Genomic DNA, 22,537 nt, shown 5'->3' with positions numbered 1-22,537 from the left:
TGTTATTCCTTGCAGAGAGTAACCTGACAAACACCAGGAGTCAGCATCCCCTTAAACTGTAAGAGGCCTGTAAGTCCTCCCTGAAGGACTCCACTGTGCATCAGCAAAAGAATATACCCTAAGACATTTACACAAAGGTTCAACATTTAGGTGTGCTACTGTATGTCTGGCTGACCATTTCTGGGGCTTGCTCCTGAACCCCTTCTCTTCCTACTCAAGAACAGGAACTAAGCTAAGACTTCCCACAAAAGCACAGTCTCAATCTCAGCTGCCTTGAAGACTATGACATGAAGCGCTTACAGTGTATCCACATAAAGTCAAATCCAACTGCTGATTAAAACCTAAACCATTAGTATCTTGTGTGAAATGACAGCATTCTACAGAGACACAAGAAATATGGACCAACTCCAAAGAGGTAGGAAGTCTGGAAGAGATGAAGAGGATATGCCAAAATACCCAGGCACAAAATGGAATGAAAAATTCAAGAACCCAATAGCCTGGGGCAGGCAAAGGAAAAAGGATGCTCTGATATCTTAAGAAACTAATAGTAACACTACCCACCCCTGCAAAAATCAAACCACTCAAGCCAGTAAAAATACTCAGCTTCCTATTACAAAAGAAACAAAAACCCAAATCACAGTATTATGAAGTAAGAAAAGTGCTAAGAAACATGACAAATCAGAGAGAAACTGCAAAATCAAAAGTTCTGACAGCCAGAAAGAGGAAATCAGTTCAGAGTCAAAAGTCAGAGGCACTTATCCAGAGAAGATGGGCAGTTTTCTCCATTAGGAATCAAATTTAAAGCAAGAGACTTCAAACTACTCAGATCAGTCATCCCTGAAATGGAATCCTTATGGACCTGTTCTCACTCTCATCCATCTCTATGTGGTTATATACCTATAGATACATCAAAGGAGGAGATAAAAAGAAATTGCTTACATACAGAGCAGTTAACAGTACTGCATCTTCTTAATAAATGTTAACATTTATTAATAAATGCTGAAAAACTTCAGCATTTTTCTAAAGAACACAAAACAGAGGCTACAGAATTTGGCCACTTTTTTGACTCTCTGGTTACCAAAGAGAAGGTGGTAAAAACTGTAGAAAATGTCACTGATCTGAAAATGATGCATACTTTAAAAATAGTAACACTTCCCAGATGGTGATCCTGGATTTAACAACCTGTCTACTTTCAACAGAACATTGGAAAAAAAAAATTTCCAATTTAAGACAATAATTGAGCATGGACAGAATTTAAACTTTATGCTGATACAGTATGCTTTCATAATTTCTTTCTCTGTGTCCTAGGTTAAAATAAAAAGATACAACCAAAGGTATGGATTCTATGACCATCTTCATAAGCTGTTAAAACAGGTAAGGCAATGTTCTTTATCTCCTCTGTGACTCATCCTCGGTAACTCTCTCCAGGGGACTATCTCCACTAAAGGGCCAACAAGGTCTCCCATAACACCCACTCCCATAAATTACAGAATTACATCATCCCATTTTGAGATGCCCCACCCAGAGGAAGGAACCAAACATTCCTATCTTTATATAATCTGAGGATTGGAACACCAGGAGAGCACTACCACTGGATTCCCAGAGGACAAGAGCTCAATAACCACCACTGGACCTCCAGAGAAGGACCAGATCTTTCCACAGGATCACTGCTTTGACAAAACCACATCCACCACTCCAACAGGACTGCAGCCACCATTTAATCAGACTGCTACCACCACCCTGACCAACAGGGCGTCAGGTTGCATCCTGACTCTGTCAGTTTAAGTCAGAGTTTCTGTACTATTGCCTTTACTTTAATTTTCCTATTAAACTGTACTTCTGACTTGTAATCTCCTGCTGGTTTGCTTTCAAACTAGCACACTCTGAGACATCCTAATTTCAAATTTCATTGTTTTCCTTAATGGAAGCATACTCTTTATTATGTCTTTACACTAATAACAATCTAAAGATGAAAAAAAAACAAGGTACACACCTGTTCTTCTTCTGTAAAAGGTACAAGTGCCAGTGGTGGCAGGGGCTCCTCTTGTAAAATAGGCAAAAATTCCTTATCCAGAAGGTCTGAAGGTATCTGTAAGAAAGAAAAAGAGCATTCTACTCCATGCAAGTATTTCCACTTCAGGGATGATGCCACAGGCACTGATTCACAATTTTTATTCTTCCAACTCTGTCTCCATCTACCCAGTACTTCCAGTAACTCTTACTGGGGGTCAGTACAACTCTGCTGCAAATTTACAACCCTCAAAAAAAGTTCTTACAAACAAGGCATCCAAAGCATCACCAACCAACAAGGCCATAGACATCAGAACTCAAACTTACACACCACTGCCGCTGAAATCTGAATCAAGTGACATTTCATCTACTGCTTTTAACTTCAACATATTTTTATAGCCAGATTTTTAATTAACAAAACTGCCGACTACAGCACAGAGGTTGTATTTGATTTGAAATAAGCAACTCAAATTTATAACCAACCAGGAGAGTTAAAAAAAAAAAAAGCTAAGTACAATGAAATTATATGTACAGATTAAGTAGAGAACACTGATGATATAAACCAAAATAAATTTTAACATTAATTTTGAATCAGAAGCTCCATTAGTAGTTGTGACCTTGAGAACATGGACAAGAATCTCCAATCACATACAGACAAGTGAGCTCTAATTATGCCAATGGACAACTGCTTCAAAAATACTTAGTTCATAACATTAAAGACATTTTTTCATTTAGATATATGCTAGCAGAAGTCTTCCTGCTTTCAGTCAGTCTATCTTTTAAAGAGAGATGCAACAGCTTAAAAACATTGCTGACATCCACTAGCTGACTTGAACCACTGTCAAGAGTCCTTTCAGTCTTCGTAACTAAAATCACTCAACACCCTGGAAACATGTGGACAGCAAAACAAAGACATACTCTAATCATAATGCCCTTCTGGCAAACACATAAGAAGAAAATATTATTTTGGATAATTCATAACTATCAGAGAACTTCCTGTAACACAGGATATTTGAGGGTTGTTCTGAATCAGCCCCAAGAGCAGAGGTCTCAGCATCATCTGACATAACAAACTGCAAAAAACAGTGACTTCTGACTGGCTGACCTATTCAAGCATAACATCAAGATCTAAATCACAGTTTCCTGAAGTACAACAGGACAATTCTGCATGTTAAAGCATGGCTTTAAGCCATACCACCCTTAACAGACTTAGAAAAATCTTTTACAATCAATGCCGTTAAATCCATTATTTAAGCAACGCAGGGCTCCCAGTATTGTACAAGAATATCAGCACAGCCAAGACAGGATAGGAACTTGAAGCTGTGTGTGCACATCTCCATTCCAAGCTCAAAGCATAATCCTGACATCACTCCTTGCAGTCCCTCCCTCCCTCAAGGGTAAGCTCTCATGGGCATTCAGACCTCCAAGTCTGCTGCAACAATAAACCAACTACAGCCATCAGCTAAAGAAAACCCAACGTTTACAACTGCAAAAAGTTTTAATCATTTGCCCGAAAGATCTCTGAAATTTTGTATCATCTTTTACATCACTGTTCAAAGTGAAACCAGAAGGAAGTTCTTGATTTTCTATACTGCTCTTATGCATTACATGTCATAGTTTCTGTGTCCTGATTCTTAGAGAAGGGAGCTACCTGAAGACTGCTCTCATTGGGCCAGTCACCTGCTAAAGTGAACTGACTTAAAGATGGGATAGACACCTCTTGCTTTTTTCAGATGATCTGCCCACATGATTTACTCCCTGACTTTGTAGCTGAATCAAATAACTATTATGCACTACATTAAATAAAATCCTACTGAGGCAAGCAAATCTGCACAGCTGCAAGTCGACTGTAACCCTCAGTCATCTGTGACAGTGAGACTGAATATGCCAATCAGGTTTTTTTTGTTCTCAGGGGTACAGGAAGTTACCCCTGAAATGGAAGAAAAACAAACAAAAAACCCCACCACACACAAACAAAAATACAAACAAACAAAAACCCCCAAAATATACTGAACCTGGTAAAAGTGCAATCAAACAAGTGCACACATGAAAACCCCCACAATCAGCCCTCTTCAGTCTGGGATTGCAAGGAATATGTGATTTCTTTGTCCATATTCACAAAATACAAACAGCTATTCCTAATCACGAGACTGTCATTAGGAATACACACACAAGGCCACCTTCTTCCTGCTCACCTTATTATCCTTTAGAAAAAGTGCCAACATTTCTTCTCTCCCATAGCGATAGTCTGCTAGTTTGTACTTCGGCAAAGCCGGAGACAGAGGAGGGGATGTCACACTCCCGCCACTAGACAAAGCTCGCAGCCTAAAAGAAAGCAGAAAAGCAATGAAAACTGAACTGAGTCTATCTTCACCTGTGCTACCATCCCTCTGCACATTTATAGATTTGACACAAACAAAATAAATACAATACTGAAAGTAAAGACATTAACAGTTTAACTTCAAACCTCTCAGTGCTTCAATAGGAAGAGTGGAAGAACCTCCCTTGTTTCACCCACAGCCAGCAGAGCAGGAAATAAAAGAATTCCCAGAAGCACATCAAGGAATTCAACTTGCCCCAAGAAAACTCTTAGGCTGACTATACAGCAAGCCAGCTATACCCACCTAAAGCCTTGCCCAAGCTATTCACACAGGCTGCACACAAATCAGTGGGACACCTTAATGACAACAGCTTCCTTTTGAATAAAAGGAAAACTCTTATCATGCTAGAGTGTGCAGCAAATATTAAGCTAAGGAAAGAGTTTATTCAGATGTTTCATTAAGTTTAACAGAACAGCACAGTTAATTTTATAAAGAAGTTTCTTCTTGTGTCTCTAGAATCCTTCTGCACCACAAATCCCCTTTACACAAGTTAAAATTAATGGCTTTTATTTTTTGAGAGTGCGTGTAACATCTAACTTAGGGTATCAATAAAAGATAAAATAAAATTAAAAAAAAAAGATATGTACAAAATACAGTGACACTCTACTTCGCAGACACTTGAAGCAGCAATCTAATACATCTGATTTATGATAACAGATAAATATGCTATTACATTTTTTCTCATCCCACACAGGTAAGTTACTTGACTTCTTGCAGGTAGCGTCTTACTGTTGTACATTATGACCATTCTGCAGGTGAATTAGCCTCATTCTACACAGCCACTTCCCCAGTTACCTTAATACCTGGTATTTTTAAGTTTGAGGAATGTTTTACAAAAGATATGTGTGTAAAGAAACAAAACCCTGCTAATTTTCTTACATTCTCTTTGATGAGAAACTGAGACAAGTAGAACAGTAAAAGCTCTTCTTAGCAATCAAAAAATCCTTGGAAGGGAAGTAGCTCTAAATTAAAAACAGTGATTCAGAGACTACCTTTCACCTAATTATTGAAACATTTTTCGATTTGTTTTATTGTCCTTTAAACAGAAAAGAAAAAACTTATTTGCAAGTCAAAAGCTGATCTTATTTTTTTAGTTTGCTGCCACCCCGTGGCAGTTCCTCTAAATACCACTTCCAAACAAAATGTGCCTGCAGAATAATTATTTCAAGGATTTGATGGCTCAGTGACACGTTCAACACCAATCAGAACAAACGTGACCCAGAGTCTCACCGTTAAGTGATACAGCAGCTTATGTGACTGTCATGACTATACCACAACCCAAAAGAGAAATTATAAATCTTATGTTCCTTTATTCCTGCAAAAATACACTAATTCACTGAAGTATAATATATGTTTCCATACATAATCTAATCTGGTATTTAAACTACCTGGAGATTCACTATGACAGTCCCCTCACTGTGACACAGCAATTAAGTTACTGTTGAAATATATGCTTTTTTTAGAATTGTCTTCCCCCTTCTCTTTTTTTAATATAACTTTGGCTTCCATCCATCAAGATGTAATCATGTCTGTCTCTTACACTGAAGAGCACTCCAGCACAAGACATCTGCCTGGTGGGTATATTTATAGATATTGATAAATTCATTCTTTAACCTTCTTTCATTCTAACAAAATAGACTGAGCTCTCATTGTTTCACAGGCTGCAAATCATCTCTTACTTCTTCACTGAATCCTCTTCAATTTCTGTATATTGTGTATATAGAAATGTGTCAGCAAAAGTTAATGTATTCAAGTAACAGTTCTATCACACGCTATGCAGCAACTGTATTTCCTACAACCACTCTGCATTCCCATTCACACACTTGGACATCAAACACTCTTCAGAAACAACACTGTTCATAATTCTTGTTTGTAACTGAAGTCACCAATACTTTAACAAGAAATTGGAACAAATACTGAATAATCACACCTATGCAATTGCTCCTTCACAAAAGCCAGGACAATGCATGTCAGACAAGCTGTAAAACTAACAGCTGATAAAATTATATGACAGCATGGATTCCCTTGAATACAACAGTTCTCTTTTCCTGACACTTTTCAATACAAACGTGCAGGACACTGACACAAAACCCACATTTTTCCCATATTCCATACGGGGATTAGGTTTTTTTAAAACTGGGAAAAGAAAAAGCTTGTTTAGCTATAGATTTAAGTATAGTGAGGAGAGCTTAAGAACTTCCTTATTAACATGCATCACACAGAAAGACTGAACAAGCACATCTTCAATTATTCTGTGCATACCTCTGAGATCATAAACATTATCCCTCCTTCAAATGCTTGGCAGCAAGGTAAATATTATACATTAACATAACAAAAAAGCCAACTCAATTCATACACAATGCCAATTCACAAAATGAAGACTAATTTTATAATATTGCTTTAGATCACAGGCCAGAGACTGAGGTGAAACAGGACAAAACAAAGAAGATATATTCCATTCAGTCCTATAATCAATTCTGCTCCAAAGGAAAAAAAAGTCCTTTGAAACAAGTTCTGGAGTCTGACAAAATAGACAAAACTTACCATTCAGGCCCAAAGTTAAGTGTCTGAGTTTCTGCTGCCATTTTTTCCTGTTCTATTCCTCTTTTTAAAAAAGTGTGAACCTGAAAAATAAAAATATTTATTATGAAAACAGCTGTATTGATACAGTGTTTCACAGATTAATTCAAAATACAAAAGCACACCTGGTCATGCAAAGAAGTGAAAAAACTGACTACACTTTTTTTTTTAAGGAATCCATTTCAGCTTTGCAACACAGATTGATTTAGTAATATAGGAGCAACTGCATCAAGATTTCTTCCTTAAATCCCTCTTTTAACAGCTCAAACAGGACACTGGATTAGGGTGTCTGAGGAAACAATTTGTACAAACACAGAGAACTTGATGCATAATCCTCTTCTCCAAGAACAGTAATGCTTAATTAACAGAATTGCCGCTTCCTGACAATTACAAGAGGATAAAAACCCCACTAGAATTACAGCAAGACAGATTTGCCAGCTGAGTGGCAGAGTATTCAAGAATTTTCCACTGCTCATTCTTGAAAAATAACCCTTCTAAAGTTTGAGTACATCCAATGCTACCAAAGACCCCAAAATTCTGCAGGCAAATGACAGTATTTCTTTCATTCTTGGTTTTATTAAGCAAAAGAAATGCATAACTTCAGACTTCATCAGATTTCATCGCTATTAACCAAGGTAACTCCTGCAGACACTAGGAAGGCTCAAGTCAAGCTCCTACATATCCAGAGTGTATGGATAAGAGCAGATGAAGCCATACAGGACTAAGATAAGGTAACTTTTCCCTAGCAGAACTGAGTCCAGTCCAGACAGTTCTGGAGAAGTGCCCTTTCATGCAATAAGTACAGCTCCTCTTTCCTTCCAGCAGCTGCCAAATACAAATCTGCAGAGGAAGATAGCTTGGTTCTTTAAAAACCAACCACACTGTAGGTAAAGCCCAAGAAAAACAAGAATTCGAAGCATCATCTTCAGACACTGGTTGATTAGACTTCAAGAACCCATAACATAAGGGAGGGAACTCTGCTGTATCAGAACCACATCCCTTAGCAGATCCAGGGACTAAATAAGGATCTTCATGAGTTTGTCTATACTTTGCATGAAAAGGTGATGAAAAAGAAAAACAAAACCCAGGGAGATAGAGGTGGAAAGGGCATTACCGAAAAAAAGCAAAACAAAACTAAACAAAGGAAGGTTTTTTTTTCTTATATTTATTCTACAGAAGAAATAATATTCAAGTAAATAAATCAAGACTCTCAAAGTGAGAAAATGACAAAACATGCTGAAACAAAAGATGCTAAAATTGCTTGAGCAGATTTTACCCAAATACTTTGGGTAAAAGATTACAAATGCTTATAAACTCCCTGCAGTCTAAACCCACCAACTAACGTTTGGCTTTTGTATTTTAACAACATGCTGCATCTTCTTTGTCCCATACACAAAGTAATTTATATACAAATCCTAATGTTTTTATTTCCACAATGATTCTAGACAATTAAATGGAATTACCCCTACTACCTGCACCAAAAGCTAATACAAAAATATCCAGATATTCTCACAGGCCTAGTCTGAGATTATTTTGGTCTGATCTGAGTTGCCTTCTTGAAGCACCTGACAGCTCATGCGAACATTCAAGCTATACCCATTCACCATCCTGCTTATCAAAAATATAAGGTGAGGTACCCAAAGACAACATGCAGCAGCCACAAGAAAAAATACTGTCGGGCAATTTAAGTAAACCATCATGCACAGCTGGCCAGAAACAAGCCTCTAACACAATTCCTAGCAGCCTTAATTGGATGGCTGTCCCTCCACTTCCTGCAATGCCTGTAATCCTTCTGCTGGGGCTGGCATGGGGTGGAGTATTCAGATCAATCCACATGCATCACCAAGGAACCTGGGATCTTTAACTTCTAACATCAAAGTCTAGTATCAGCAATACCAAAAAGGCTGGCACTCAGGGTTAAACAACAAAAACACAGCTGAAAAGCATCAGATACAAGGACAAAGCACTAAAACCCAGTTAGGATCAAGCTGCTCACTGGTTCTGAACCCACTTGGCCCCACTCTTCCCAAAAATTGAGGATGCTGTGTGTCATGTTTCTCTACTAGACTTCTAAGCAGTTTAGTACCTACAAGAATGCTAGTCTCATCCCAGTGAGCTGCTGAATGGCTTTCCCTATCCCTCATTTTGGCCACCGCACTTTGTTTTGTGAACTCTTCCTCTTCTGTATTGCACTCAGGTAAATTACTCCATCCCTAAAAGTTCTGACTGTATGACTTTTGAACTGAAACAAGACAACTGTAAGTGAATGAAATTGTACTGAATATATCCCCTCCAAAACAGAATAAAAAAAGACGTGAATGTGATCTGAACAGATGTGATAGGTGAACCGCATAGTCAACATTACCCAGAAATAAAAAATTACAGGCAAGGCTGAGAGAAAAATGTTGGACAAGAGACACCCTGGAAATGAGCAATGAGGGCAAAGAACAGGGAAAAGGCTCAGGAAAGCTAAGACAGCAAGTGCACCACAGGAAAACACGAAAGCCACATCAGAGCAGATGAAACAAAGGAAGTGGAAACCCTGTGCTGCTTCTGCTGGCTCTCAAAGTAGCAGCCAAAAGAGGAGAGCACGGAGACCAACCTGAGAGGAGCCTCTGACAGTGACTGCACACCACACCTGGCTCATGTGCAGGAGAAGCTGCACTAACTGGAAAGGCAAGTTGGAGTGGACAAGGCAGCACTCGCATCAGAGAGGCAAAAGCCAGGGTGGAGCAAGAAAAAGGATGAGGAATTCAGAGACGGGAATGAATGATCAGGTCACAAACTTCAAGCCCTTTGCTTAGCCAAAATGGTTAACTTATCACATCTTTATTATCTAGATCATTTTTTTGGGTCCTAATATTCAGTATTAATAACAGAAATGTTGATTTTGGTCTTTACTAAAATGCTGCTTCCTAATTAATCAAGGATGGCAAATTACAAAAATAACATATACCTAATATTTCCTCCTTGATATAATTTGATGAGGGAAAAGCCCCTTCCTGAACAGCTAGTTTTGTGAGTTGAGGTTTTCTACAAATCAAAGATTATTCACTGAGGAATCTCCACAGTACAGATTTTATATGGGCAGAGAGCACACGGGCAGCCTCAAGCTGAAGCAAGAAACTGAGGCAATATTTTGATAATGGCACCTTAACACCACAGCTTGGCCAAAGCATCTACGTGGTGCTTCCCACCACTCCTCCAAACTAGAACATTTTTCCAAAGTTTTCTTCAAATAAGGTTAATACTTGATCAGGGTGCCAGGGCAACCCTACAAACAGCTGGGGTTTTCCTGCATATTTTTAGGGAAAAATGGAATTGGCTCGTAAACTGGAACTGGGACCCTATTTTCCTGAGGTGACAGCCACAGCCAGCCACCAACCTGCCATAAGCATGCAGGAGTGAAAAGAGAAATCATATCAACCCCACCAACAACATGCAGGCTGGCAAGGGGAAAAAAGACCCCTATTTTGTCAGCTGTTTAGTACTTTGAAAATCAGAAGTCCACCCTGTGAACAGACACAAACTGTAATCTAATAACATGAAGCCTTAAAGTGGCTTTCACTCACAATTAACAGGCAATATTAGACATGCAGAAGCTCCCATCAGCAACACTCATTTCACTGGTTTACCTTAGGAACAATGGTAATTTTACCAAGCTTACAGTTTCTTAAATTATTTTTCAAGCACACTATTTAGTACCTTACAAATGTATTAAAGCTCTCAAATATCTGCTACAGACACAAGCCAGAACTTGATTCTACTAGCTAGACTTATGTGCTAAAATGTGTAAGATGTTTCAGTTCTACAATTACTGTGGCACATTTTGCCCAAAAGCTCTCGTATCTTATTTAAAACATACAGCTAGCTAATAAATATCTAGCCAAAAAGCTGTTTTCAGAGATTTGAAATATCAAAACTACCACATTTTCCAGACTTTGCTCAAGCTCACATAATAAAATTAAGGTTCATTTGTTATTGATGGTCACCTGCATTAAGACTTTCAGGCAATGCTGAATTCCTACATTTCCATTACAGAATTCCCTCAGCTAGTAGCACACAATTATCTGTCTCACCAAAACGTTCTGCTGTTCTGGGTAGAGACTACCAAGAAAGAGGTTCTTGGCATTCTAAGTTAAGCCTAGGCAATGGCTGCATTCAGGTCCGACCATCTCATCTTTTCTGCAGACAAATAAAAAAAATTAAAGATTTGGACTGCCATTGCAATTTATAGCTTTGGGGCCATTGCATGCCCAAAGTTTTTAATTAACTTTGGAAACCTAAACCTTGAAAAATACATACCACTGATCCTTTCTATACACAGCTATTTTATTTTTAAATGGTCTACTCTTTGATCAGAGATGTTTAAGAAGAAAAGTATCCTTTCCTTTCAAGGTAGTTCTGTTGCTACTGAAGGTCTGAAAGAATCTTTTAAACCTAGAAACTGGATGAAAATGTGAGAACCAAAGACCACAACAGAAATCCAACATGAGCAGCCTTAAGAGCAAGGAAATGGGTTGTCCTTAAATAAAGGTGGAGAAGGAATTTAACAGCAGTGTTCCACCATTCAACAGCAACATTAGATCAAAACAAGAAAACTTCACCTTCCACAAGCAAGAAAACATTCCACAGGCAGCTACTAGAGCTAGCTAATGTCAGTGCCAGTAACTGGGTTTTTAAAAAAACCAACAGATTGACTGAATAATTAATGCTGATTTTCTCTAATTCTTGAAATATTAAGGATGATCCACAACTGTATGCAAGCCACCTTTGAAGTACAATGGCAAACAGGATGACTCAGGTGGCTACACAACCTGTTTGATATTAATCACTGGCTAAAGCAGACAACACTGATTAAAGGACACTGACATAATTAAGGCCAGGCCACATGGATTTATGGAAGACATGCAATCAAAATATACTTTTGTAAGAATAGAAAAGTCATTGCTTGAGCAAGTAGAAAAATTTTAACTTCCGCAGGACGTTTCAATTCAGTAGAATGTTAAAAAGGACAAAATCATTTAGAACCGCACAGAAAGTCTCAAATAATCACACCCTAAGTTTCCTTCTCTTTTAAAGAATCTACAACAACCTATCTCAGACAGAACAAAATTCTCAAAACCAACTAAGAGGTAAGAAGCTGTCTTCTACATTGGCCACAAAACTTCTAAAACCTAAGGATGACAAACATGGATATGGTAAATAATGGAAATGACGCATCATCAATAGTACCACCATGAATTATTCAATGACTCAGTCCAGTACAGCAGGTTGCACTGAATAAGGCAAAGTCAAGAGAAAACACAGGTGATATATAAGAAATGTAAGACAATTCTGGAAAAACAGGCCTGAAACCATGCTGAGATGTATTGCATTAATCAACTGAAAAGGAATGTATGATACAACATTGACTAGAAGGGCTAACAAAAAACCACTTAACTCAGGAAAACAAAAATGCAGAGTAAATATACACCAAACTTTACCACTGAAGGGATACGGTGTCCTTTTTGTTGTAAGAGGCAAAAGAGCTGATAAATCAGGTATTCAAAAGTTCATAGAATCTGACAGCTATGACCTACAGTGAGAAATAAAAACACCAACAACATACTAAAACCCTATTTATTGAGCTTAGAGAAAAAATTAAGTATCTTAGTCTATAAATGATCACTCAGGTAAAAACATCAGAAGACCCAACTTGATTGAGTGAAGGGTCTAAAGCAAGATATTTGGAGATAATCAACAAATTACCTTGTTTTAGATCAATATGAAAATATTTTCTAATAAGAATGTTCTAGTTTAAACAGAAAATTAATCAGAGGGGGGAAAAAAAAAAACCTATTAGTCACATTATACAAGATGCCAGACAAGTCACAGGAGTCCCTTCTGGCTCACCAAACTTGATTTCTGATAAAGGCTTGAATTTTCCAAGGCCTATCTACCCACACACCAGAAAGTTTTTCCTAAGGGAGCAATGTCCAAACCATCCACTTCTCCAGAAACTGTGCCTCTATTATTACACTTACATTTCTAGATCTCTTGAAGTCTTATAACCTCCCTGTCTCAAACCCTTGCCAAAGTATTTCAATCTCTTGGCAATTTCTGATCAAAAATTGTCCATGACTACCTCAAATGGCACTTTCAAACCTGCACTCCCCTGCTCACTGCACAGGCGCACCTAAAGCTTTATAGAGCACCTCAGCTTGCAACATGTTGCACCCGAGTCAAGGAGGGCAAATACAAATAGCCCTTCAAGGACAGAACTGACACAAGAGACTAACAAGACCTACACATCTAATAACCAAAACCAAGAAAATTGAGAACATTAAGTAACACAACTCAAGATGTTCTCCTCCTTTCCTACCTACTATTGTGAACTTGGTGGTTAGATGTAGGCTGGAGAGCTTTCCACTTCTTGCTTCACCTGCACACAGCCAAAGGCGAACGCTTTTCCCACTTCCCCCACCAGAACACAGCGTGACCTCCACCTTTATTACCAGACTCCAGCCAAAGGCAGACACCAGCGATTAAGCTTCAAGCAGAGTCAGGGAACCACACCCTTGGCCTTGCCACTGGCTGGAACACAAATGCTTCTCATTCCAAATTCTACTCCAAAATCCTGCCAGAGCTCACTTTCCAAATAAAAAAAAAAAAAAATTTAAAAAAAAAATCACTTTCACATCTGTCTACCTTGTACATGGAAAACTTGCTGGTAGATAACTATTTCATCTGTGCCCTTCCACAAGGCATTACAGATCAAGATGCCAAGTCTATCTAGCTGCTCCCAGCAGCCAGACTGTGAATGCAACTTAAACCCCACTGTACCACCTCTCTCCCACTCACCATACACATTATATAGCCCATACATATTTTCAAAGTGGAAGAACACAGCTTCAGACTACATTCACTGACAACAACCACTGAATTAACAGATCTGGGTTGCTGAGAGGTTCAGGGGTTCATTTTTAACCTGTCATTTAAATAACCAGCTCCTTTGGGCTTTGGATATTCTATCCCTCCCCTCCCACCCTGTTCCTTAAGGTTTCCTGCTCATGCAGTTCTGAGACATCTTATACTTCAGGAAACAAACATTCAACAATGAGTGTTTAATAAAATATTCTAAGAGAGAGAACCAACATGTCTATCAGACTGCATACTACATATGAACTACGATACTTTTTAATAGCATATCCATTTTCGGATAAAAAAATTTACTTATTTTAATCTAAGAATCATATCTTTGTAAATTCATTTGTGATGTTAGCCTGATCCTGTTCTTAATACTCTTAAAACTTAGTGTTACAGAGAAAATCACATATGCAGATGATTCAGCATTAACTAAGCCTACCATGAAAGCTTCCATTGGTTTTAATGGTGGTTGAATGGGGCATTTGATTTATTAAGTCAAGTTATAAAATGGTTTTACATAAAAACCTTGCCATATGCTATTTTATGATCAGCCTCACTCACTTTCTGTCACACACAGTCTAACACTGACGTCAGCTCTGCTTTCTGCAGGAGGCTGGAGCAGACAACCACCAAAGACTCTTCCAACTAAATCATCCTCAGATTCTAACACACATGGCTCAAAAAAATCAGTTTATAAATCCATTATTTGCCAGCCAAACCAACTCCTTCCACATGGCATTCTGACTCAAAGGCTGAAGGCACATAAATTCAGCTATTCAGCTATCTATCATCACAAACTTCACCCAAAGTCATCTCTGCAGTGTCCAGAGTGTATCTCTTCCTTGTTTCTTCCAGTCTGAACAGACACACCACCAAGACATGGATCCCATCTGCTTTCACCCAAACTGATCTACCCATGGACATCTGAGTCTCCCAGTCACACAAGCCAGTATCTTTACCATAAAATACCACTAACAGAATGCAATTTACATTTATTGTCAGGAAGAGAAGGAACATAAAAGAAACTGTTTCATTGTAACCAGAACCTGAAACAGGAATTTCTCTACTGAATAAAAAGGACAAAATTTAAAGTAACAAAACACAAACTGCAATGCATCATGCTTACTTTCACTGGAATAGTAACTATTTAACAGTACAAAAATATATTTCTAAACAGTTTTTGTAACTGTGTATGTAAGTTGTTTATCTGTTTACAATGACAAACTACATATAGAAGCAAACCTACTAAAGCCATCAACTGGCTTTGATTATTGCTCTTTATTTCCCTAAATTTTTTAAACATATGGCCAAGGAGAGAATTATGATAATGCACTGTTTTAATAACTGAGATGATCAAAAATTAGTAAGTGATCCAGAAAGCAGTCAACAACACAGTATTTCAAAACAATTCTCTAAATATAAATCAAAATTTTTCACTGACCTACACACTCCACAACCTCTACACAGCTCATGGGATTCCTTCTGCTTTTCTCATAATCCTGAGGTCTACATATCCAGCTTCTATATATTACAAGCTTTAAGGATTACAGGAGAGACTCACTCCTTAAAAAACACACTTTGATTTCATGCTTGGGAAAAAACCTCAGTTGCATCAAAACAATTCTATGCATCCTTCCCATTTAAAAAAGAAGAGAGGCAAAGAAAAATTTCAATGGCAGCCTAGTTTCCCATGCAGGCATCAAGCCATCTCTACAGTGTCTAAATTCAAGGAATGCTTAATCACCTTTAGAGGAAACGGAACAAAAGCCCTCCCTCTGTAAAAAAAGAGAAGTGGACACGTTTTGTAATCAACACACAGCGGCAATCTCAGCTCCTAACAAAGCAATGCAAAGACTTCAGCCTGCTACAATCTCCAGCTGCCATCTGAGCTAAACATAAAAAAATAATGGTATTAAACATGCCCATGATGAACTGGTTATATATATCCACACACATATTACCAGCAACCACAAGAGGGCCAATGCCATACAGACCTTGTCACTTCAAGCACTTAATTCTTAGTTCCATCCATAACTTAGGCACACCTTGAGCAAACTTGCTACATTTTCTTACTTCTGGTGATTTTCAAGCCAGATCCTTTATGCAAACAAAAAAAATGTTCTGGAGTTGAGAGCAAGAGATCCAAGGAGAGGCTAAGCTAGGCAGGAAACTGACTTTGTTCCCAAAAGAGCAAACCCCATCCCCCTGCAGCATTTCACACACCTTGCATTTCAAATGTCACTCTATTAATTAAAATAAATTGATGAGAAAACCACACAAAGCAAGAGTCCTTTTCAAGGCAAATGCTTCCTCAGTAAACAAAGAAAAAGGTTTCTCCTCACCAAAGCAACCAATGGCTCTCTAGGAAGCTCTGTAGGGAGAAGGCTCCCTTGCTCTGCCCCATGGCTCTATCTATAATCATTAATTATATATGGTTTATCTCCACTAATCTTTGAGCAGAAACACTGAAGGGGGGAAAAAGCAAGAAATAAAGAAAAATTAAGGAAAAACTGCTAGGAAATGGATTTTTTTCCTAAATCAGACTATAAGAGAACTTAATAGCATACTTTGAAGAGTCCTAAGGAAGAATTTTAAAGACCTCAATGAAAGAAGAAGAAACATATATATGACAGTTACTCGAACTTGCAAGACCAGACAAAAGTAGGCAAAATGAAATTTCACATTCTAAGTAATTAAAAAAAAATAAATGAACAGAGAAAGGGGAAAGCACAGATCATAGTACCCAGCTCATCTTCATCAGTTACTGTGCACCAGTGTTTTCCCTTCCAGGTTTAAATGGAAAGATCTTTCAGCAAAGAGATGTACCAGCAAAGCCTTCAGCCACTCAGCTGTTCCAACAATTTGTTCCATGGGACTCTGACATCTAGGGTTGCTTTTATTTCAATGAAGTATCTATAGATCTTAAAAGACTTTTTTTTTTTCTTACATTCAGGTATGAGGAACTCCAGTTTGTGACAGAACTTCATTCAGACAAATGGCCTTAGCAGAGAGATACAGTGGTGCTTAGTTGCAATTCCTTAAAAAACCCAAAACCTACTTTGCACTTCCTTTTTACAGTTTTTTCCCTCAACTGAGGGGTAAAATAGGCAGGAAAAAATTAATTACAAAGCCCTCAATTGCCTATTTACAAGCAATTTTTTCACTTACATAATCACAGGGGTCATAGTTTTAGTTTACTGTATGTTTTAGAAACACAAGCAAAAATGCAAACAGGAGCACCTGAGGATATTTTACAATCCTCAAGGTCAACACCTGTAACAAAACTAAGAGTCCAAGTTTTCACTGTGGTATCAAATTTTAAGCACCCTGTGAAACAAATCATTGCTGTTCCAAAAACACATTGTATTTTAGTTCTATGCTCCTGCTTTAAAACACAGGCTCAAGAAACCATTCAGAAAAAGGCCCCAAAAGAAATACAGGGACCAGGTGTCCCCAGGCACATTCCTGTATCCAGGGGCTGGGAGAGCCTGAGAAGCTCTTAAAACCATTCAACCCCAGTATTTACACACAATATTGCCAGATACTGAAGCAGTTTGTCAAAGTATCAAAACAAAAGGTGACATCCAACTTCCAGGGCTAAAATTTTGCCTTCTCTTTAATCCAGCAGACTATTAGACAAAAACTTTATTTTTTTTTTAATCACACATTCATTCAGAAATTAACACTGGTATCAACTGACTTATACAACTACATGAACCTGGGGAGCAAAGCAGGTGCAGATGGGGCCATGGACACTCAACATTTCTGCTGGCACCCCCAGGATTAATTAGGTCACACAGTTTTACACCAGCATCAGCTAACTGCTCAAAGGATGCCTATTCAAATGCACGGTAAGGAAACCAACACCTCATAGCAATAATGCTCTTATTATCTACTGCAGTCACCACCCAATAACAAAACTTAAAAATAGCAAAACAAAGCTTTTGTTGGTGACAACTGCAACCACTTTTGTTTACAAAGGTTTCCAATTATCACACTGTGTATCAACCAAATGCTCCATTCACAGAACAGCAAATTAATTTTTGTTTATTAAAGAGTTTCTCAAGAACAAAAGCAACCAGCAGAATCGTAAGAAAAAAAAATCACACGTACTTTCCAGGAACTTGCCCAAGTCAGCTCCTGAAGCAAGAAAATAAAATGTGCAGCAAGAAGTTAGAGGAATATAATCAGAATTCAAAAGTCGTTTTCCCACCCACCCAAGCAAACAGATATTCAAGAATTACAGTAAAAGCAGCACACCAGGAACGTTGAACTGAATGTTACTGGGGGAAACATGGATTTTTATTCCAGAAGCACTACTTGGCAATACCTCCTTTTGGCCTACACCTTGTCCCAATTCAAAGTGCAATCAGAGAGAACTGAAAGAGCCGTAAGTACTCTGTTGACACTGAAACTACTTGTCTTGGATCAATACCAAACGTACACAATTCTGATCGATGCTTTCTTCAGCCTGCCAAGGCTTCTCCAGTCAAACACTGCCGGTCACCGCTGCTCCCAACACCCTGCTGCCTGCGCGGGGGAAGGCTCGGAGCTCCCTCCTTCCTCGGCCAGTGTAACCCGACAGGGCCGGGCGTGCTCGAAGCGGGGCTCACCGCGGCGCTCCCGCTGGGCTGGGAGGGGACGAGCGAGTTCACAAGGGTCAGTGCGAGGGGAGACGGCCCCGGAGGGCGGTGAGGAGCGGCGGGCGCCCCGCCGCCGCCTGACAAGTACCAAGGACCCGCATGGAGAGCTCAAGGCCCGCTCGCCCCAGCTCCAACGACCCCTGCAGAGGCCCATGGGGAGCGCAGGGGGGCCCTCCAGGCGCACCCCCCCACCCCCCTGGGCGGCCTCGCCTCCCGGTTAGGCCGCGGGGCGCCTCAGTGCTGCGGCAGCCGAGGCGGACGAGAACCGCCGGCAGGGCCGGTGGTCGGACGGGGCGCGCGGCGGCGGGGGCGTGGTGGGGACGGCCGGGGCAGCGGCGGGGCCGGGCGGCAGCGGGACGGCGTTACCTGCGCTCCCAGGCGGAGAGTCCCTCACAGCCGCGGCGGCTCCTCAACCCAACAACACAAGATGGCGGGTGCGCCGCCACGCAGCGTCACGTGAGGGCAAGGCCACACCCCCAGGGCCCGCCGCGGGACCCGGATGAAGCAGCGGCCTTTCTCGCCCGCCCTCCGTGTGACGTCATCTCGGAGAGGGGCGAGCCTCCAGCGCCCCCTGCCGGACGCGCGAGCCCCCTGCAGTGCCACCCCCACCCCTTCCCCTCACGGCCCTGAGGGGAGATGGAGGGAGAGGTCAGGGCCGAGGGATACCCGCTCCTCCCGCCCTGCCCGAACCCCCTGGTAATCAAATCACTGCGTCAGCTCCCCTTGCGCTCGGCACTGGTAAGGCCACACCTTTAGTCCTGTGTCCAGTTTTGGGCCTCTCAATTCGGGAAGGATATTAAGAGGCTGGAGCATGTCCAGAGAAGGGAACGGAGCTGGGGAAGGGTCACCAGTCAGACGAGGAGCAGCTGAAGGAGCTGGGGGCGGGGCTCAGCCTGAGGCTCACGGGGGTCCTCCCTGCTCTCCACAGCTCCCTGTGACAGGAGGATGCAGCCGGGGGATGGCCTCTGCTCCCAGGGGACAGGACAGGAAAACATGGCCTTAAGCTGCAGCAGGTGAAGTTCAGGTTGGACTGGACGCTAGGAAGAAATTCTTCACAGGAGGGGTGATTAGGCATTGGAAGGGGCTGTCAAGGAAGGTCGTGGAGTCGCTGTTTCAGGAGGTGTTCAAGGAACGCCTGGACGTGGCACTCAGTGCCCTGGTCTGGTTGACAAATGGGCATCAGTCACAGGTTGGACTCGATGACCTCAGAGGTCTTTTTCAACCGGAATGATTCCGTGATTCTGCCATCCTCCTGCCACTGTCTCACACACACAGGCGGCCTCAGCAGCGCAGTGTGGCTCTCAGCCTTATCTGTTTCTTCTGTGTGGTTCCATGAGGCAATTCAGCTTTCTCGGTGGCCACAGGAATCTCTGTGAGAAGCCACCGTGTGTGAGCACTCACAGTGCCCAGGCACCGCGGGCTGGACCGGCTCTCGGCCGGGCACTGGAGGAGCCCTGAGGACGCTTTGCCGTGGCAGTCACCCTGGGAGGCAGCGGCAGCTGCTGTTGCTGCTGACAGAGAAAGGGCATTAGATGATACATATTTTGACTGTTCTGATGGAAAAATCAGGAGCTCAAGGCAAACTTTCTTCAGCTAAAAATACCAGTTTATTTTTAGTCCCCAAACCCATATTAGTACATGAGGCAGAATAGCCCCATGTGGTTCCTTCACCGTAAAAAACTATTCTTGGCTGTTACGCATTGCTGAAGGTATAACGGTTTTCAGCTGAAACAGTTTCACTCTAATCATGATGTCAGCCACAACCCATGTAGCTTTCTCCATCCTCTTCTAGGTGAATAAATACTTGTCATTGTGTACTGAATGACAGCCAAAAATGATGCAACAGTGAATACTAGTGATTCTTATGAGCTAATGGGTTGAAAGCCTGTAATTCTTGGGGCTTATTTTTAGCTGAGAGCTACACAGGACTACCTCGCCCAAAAAAGCTAGAATGGAATTTCTCCATTAGGAGGCTGTTATGGAAAAGCAAAGCTCCCTAGAAAAAGGCTGGCCTCTGATAAGCTGCATTCAATCCCCCTGGTTGTTGTCACACAGCTTGTGCCAATACTAATAACGATAAAGAGAGGGAGGGAGGGAGACCGTGCTGCATTTCAAGCTGTCAGTGAGAACTTCCAATTTAATTGCAGAAGCAGCTGTGCCTTGTTATTCTACTTATCAAATGTGAGTTTGAGCACTCAAAAATATTTTCACATGGTCTAAGACAACCTTTATCTGAGATGGAAGCTATTTAGCACTTGTGGAAAATTTTTTATAGCAGTTAGCACAAACATTATATTACTGAGACCAAAAAAAAAAAAAAAACCAATTTCAAATTCAAGAAGCATCTGAAATATTCCTCATCTGCAGAACTTGGCATTTCCGTCAAATACCTCAAGGAAACTCAGATGACAATCTTTTGGTAATAGCAGATGCATCTTAAATCTTCCACAACTCATTCAAGCAGAACAGAGAGAATCTCATGAAAATTCAAGACTGTACCCGTGCAGTAAAATTCCTGCATGGCTCAATGACAGAATGTCAGCTGATATTGTGTAGGTGTGAAATCACCCCAGCAGCCAGTCTGGGTACCAAGGGCATGATGTACTTCAGAGCCCTGGATTACTGTGCCAATTCATTCACACTATTAAAAACCCAAGTGCAGGGAAGCGGCATTCCCAGCATACTATAAACTTTCCTTACTAAGCCCATGTTTACACCCATTCCGGCTTGGAGGCAAGAGCCCGCCTCCCTCGGTACACTGGTAGAGCTATGAACACAGAGCACAGCTTTGAAATGATAAATAATGATCACAAAGCAGCCCAGAAGGATGTGTCACAGTCATGTTTCCCCTTGCCAGTCCTGCATTTTGTTACTTGGAAAAGTGGTTCCCCTCTTTGTTGAAATAACCAGGGATTTTGTCTGGGAAGAGTCAATATGTTCTCAGCAGCCTCTGTTTTCCATGTCCTCATTTGTCACATCCCTAAAAATAATGAAAACAGCAGCAAAGCAGGCAAACATCCAACTGCAGTTTTTAAAGTCAGTCACTTCAATGCATCTGTCACCTCAGGTGGCTTGTGCTAAAAGACAGAATACCACAAACAAGCTGCTACTTCTGCAACACAATTACTTTTAGATGTCTTGGGTTTATTTGGACACTCCCATAAGGTTAAAATGTTATTTTGTCCCCTTAATCCTCACAGATAAACCACGAACCTTGAGCCAGGAAAAGCTTGATCACACCGTTTCTCTTTCTCTCTTCTGTGACCACACTGAGCTCTTTAGGTGAGACTTCCTGCTGCCATAGGCTGTCCCCCTGCAGCCAACAGCAATAAATGTGACAGAAGCATCCTTGAGAAATCCACTGCAATCTGACCATCCAGACAGGCTGAACCCACCCTCGGTGCTGGCTGAAGTGCTAGTGACTCCTCTATTGTACTTTGCCTACTCTGGGGAAAGTAACGTTTTTGTTAAACAAAATCCCTTCAGGGATCAAGGGCTACCTTAAGTTTCCATTCTAGATGAATGAACCACATGAAATACTTGAGGCAAGTATTTGTTCCTTCTGAGAAAGGCCACTAAGCGCAACAGGTTTTTCATCAAGCTCCTCTGCTTGCCATCACCGACGTAAGAGTCACTTGTGGCATGTCAGAAATACCAGAGAGGCATTAATGTACCAGCAGGCATCACTAAGGAGAGCTGGGATTGCCAGGACCTTTGAGAGCCACCTGTGGTGACATCAGGCATAAAAGAACACAGCATCAAGGATTGTAATAGGTAAATTACAGATAAATATGACTAAGTGTTTTCACATAGTTTTAGGTGGAAGATACAGCTAGGCAACTTCTCTTTAGTACTTCTGCATAACCTAATGACATGATTATCTAATCCAATAATTGCCAGTAAAACAGAACAATTTAGAAAGCATTTAATTTCCCCAATGTCCATTTTTGCAAAGCTAATTTCAAAACACACATTTCTGTAACTTCCAAATAAATGCACATCCAAAAGCACTTC

The 22,537-nt window shown here is 40.7% G+C and overlaps 1 protein-coding gene across 1 annotated transcript in view; it reads right to left on the bottom strand.

The window, feature by feature from the left end:
* The window catches only part of GIGYF2 (GRB10 interacting GYF protein 2), a 74,272-nt gene extending 55,307 nt beyond the window's left edge, over positions 1-18,965 (bottom strand). Inside the window, exons 1-4 of the mRNA XM_084211913.1 lie at positions 18,890-18,965; positions 6,936-7,015; positions 4,206-4,335; positions 1,994-2,089 (exon numbers count right to left, since the gene is read on the bottom strand). Of these exons, the coding sequence (XP_084068039.1) occupies positions 1,994-2,089; positions 4,206-4,335; positions 6,936-6,976 (267 nt within the window). The 5' untranslated portion in view covers positions 6,977-7,015; positions 18,890-18,965. The remainder of the gene's footprint in view (positions 1-1,993; positions 2,090-4,205; positions 4,336-6,935; positions 7,016-18,889) is intronic.
* Between the last annotated feature and the right edge of the window lie 3,572 nt (positions 18,966-22,537).

Source organism: Fringilla coelebs, assembly GCF_963513975.1.
Source record: "Fringilla coelebs genome assembly, chromosome: 10".
Lineage (NCBI taxonomy): Eukaryota > Metazoa > Chordata > Aves > Passeriformes > Fringillidae > Fringilla > Fringilla coelebs.
This window is presented reverse-complemented; position numbering and strand designations above follow the sequence as displayed.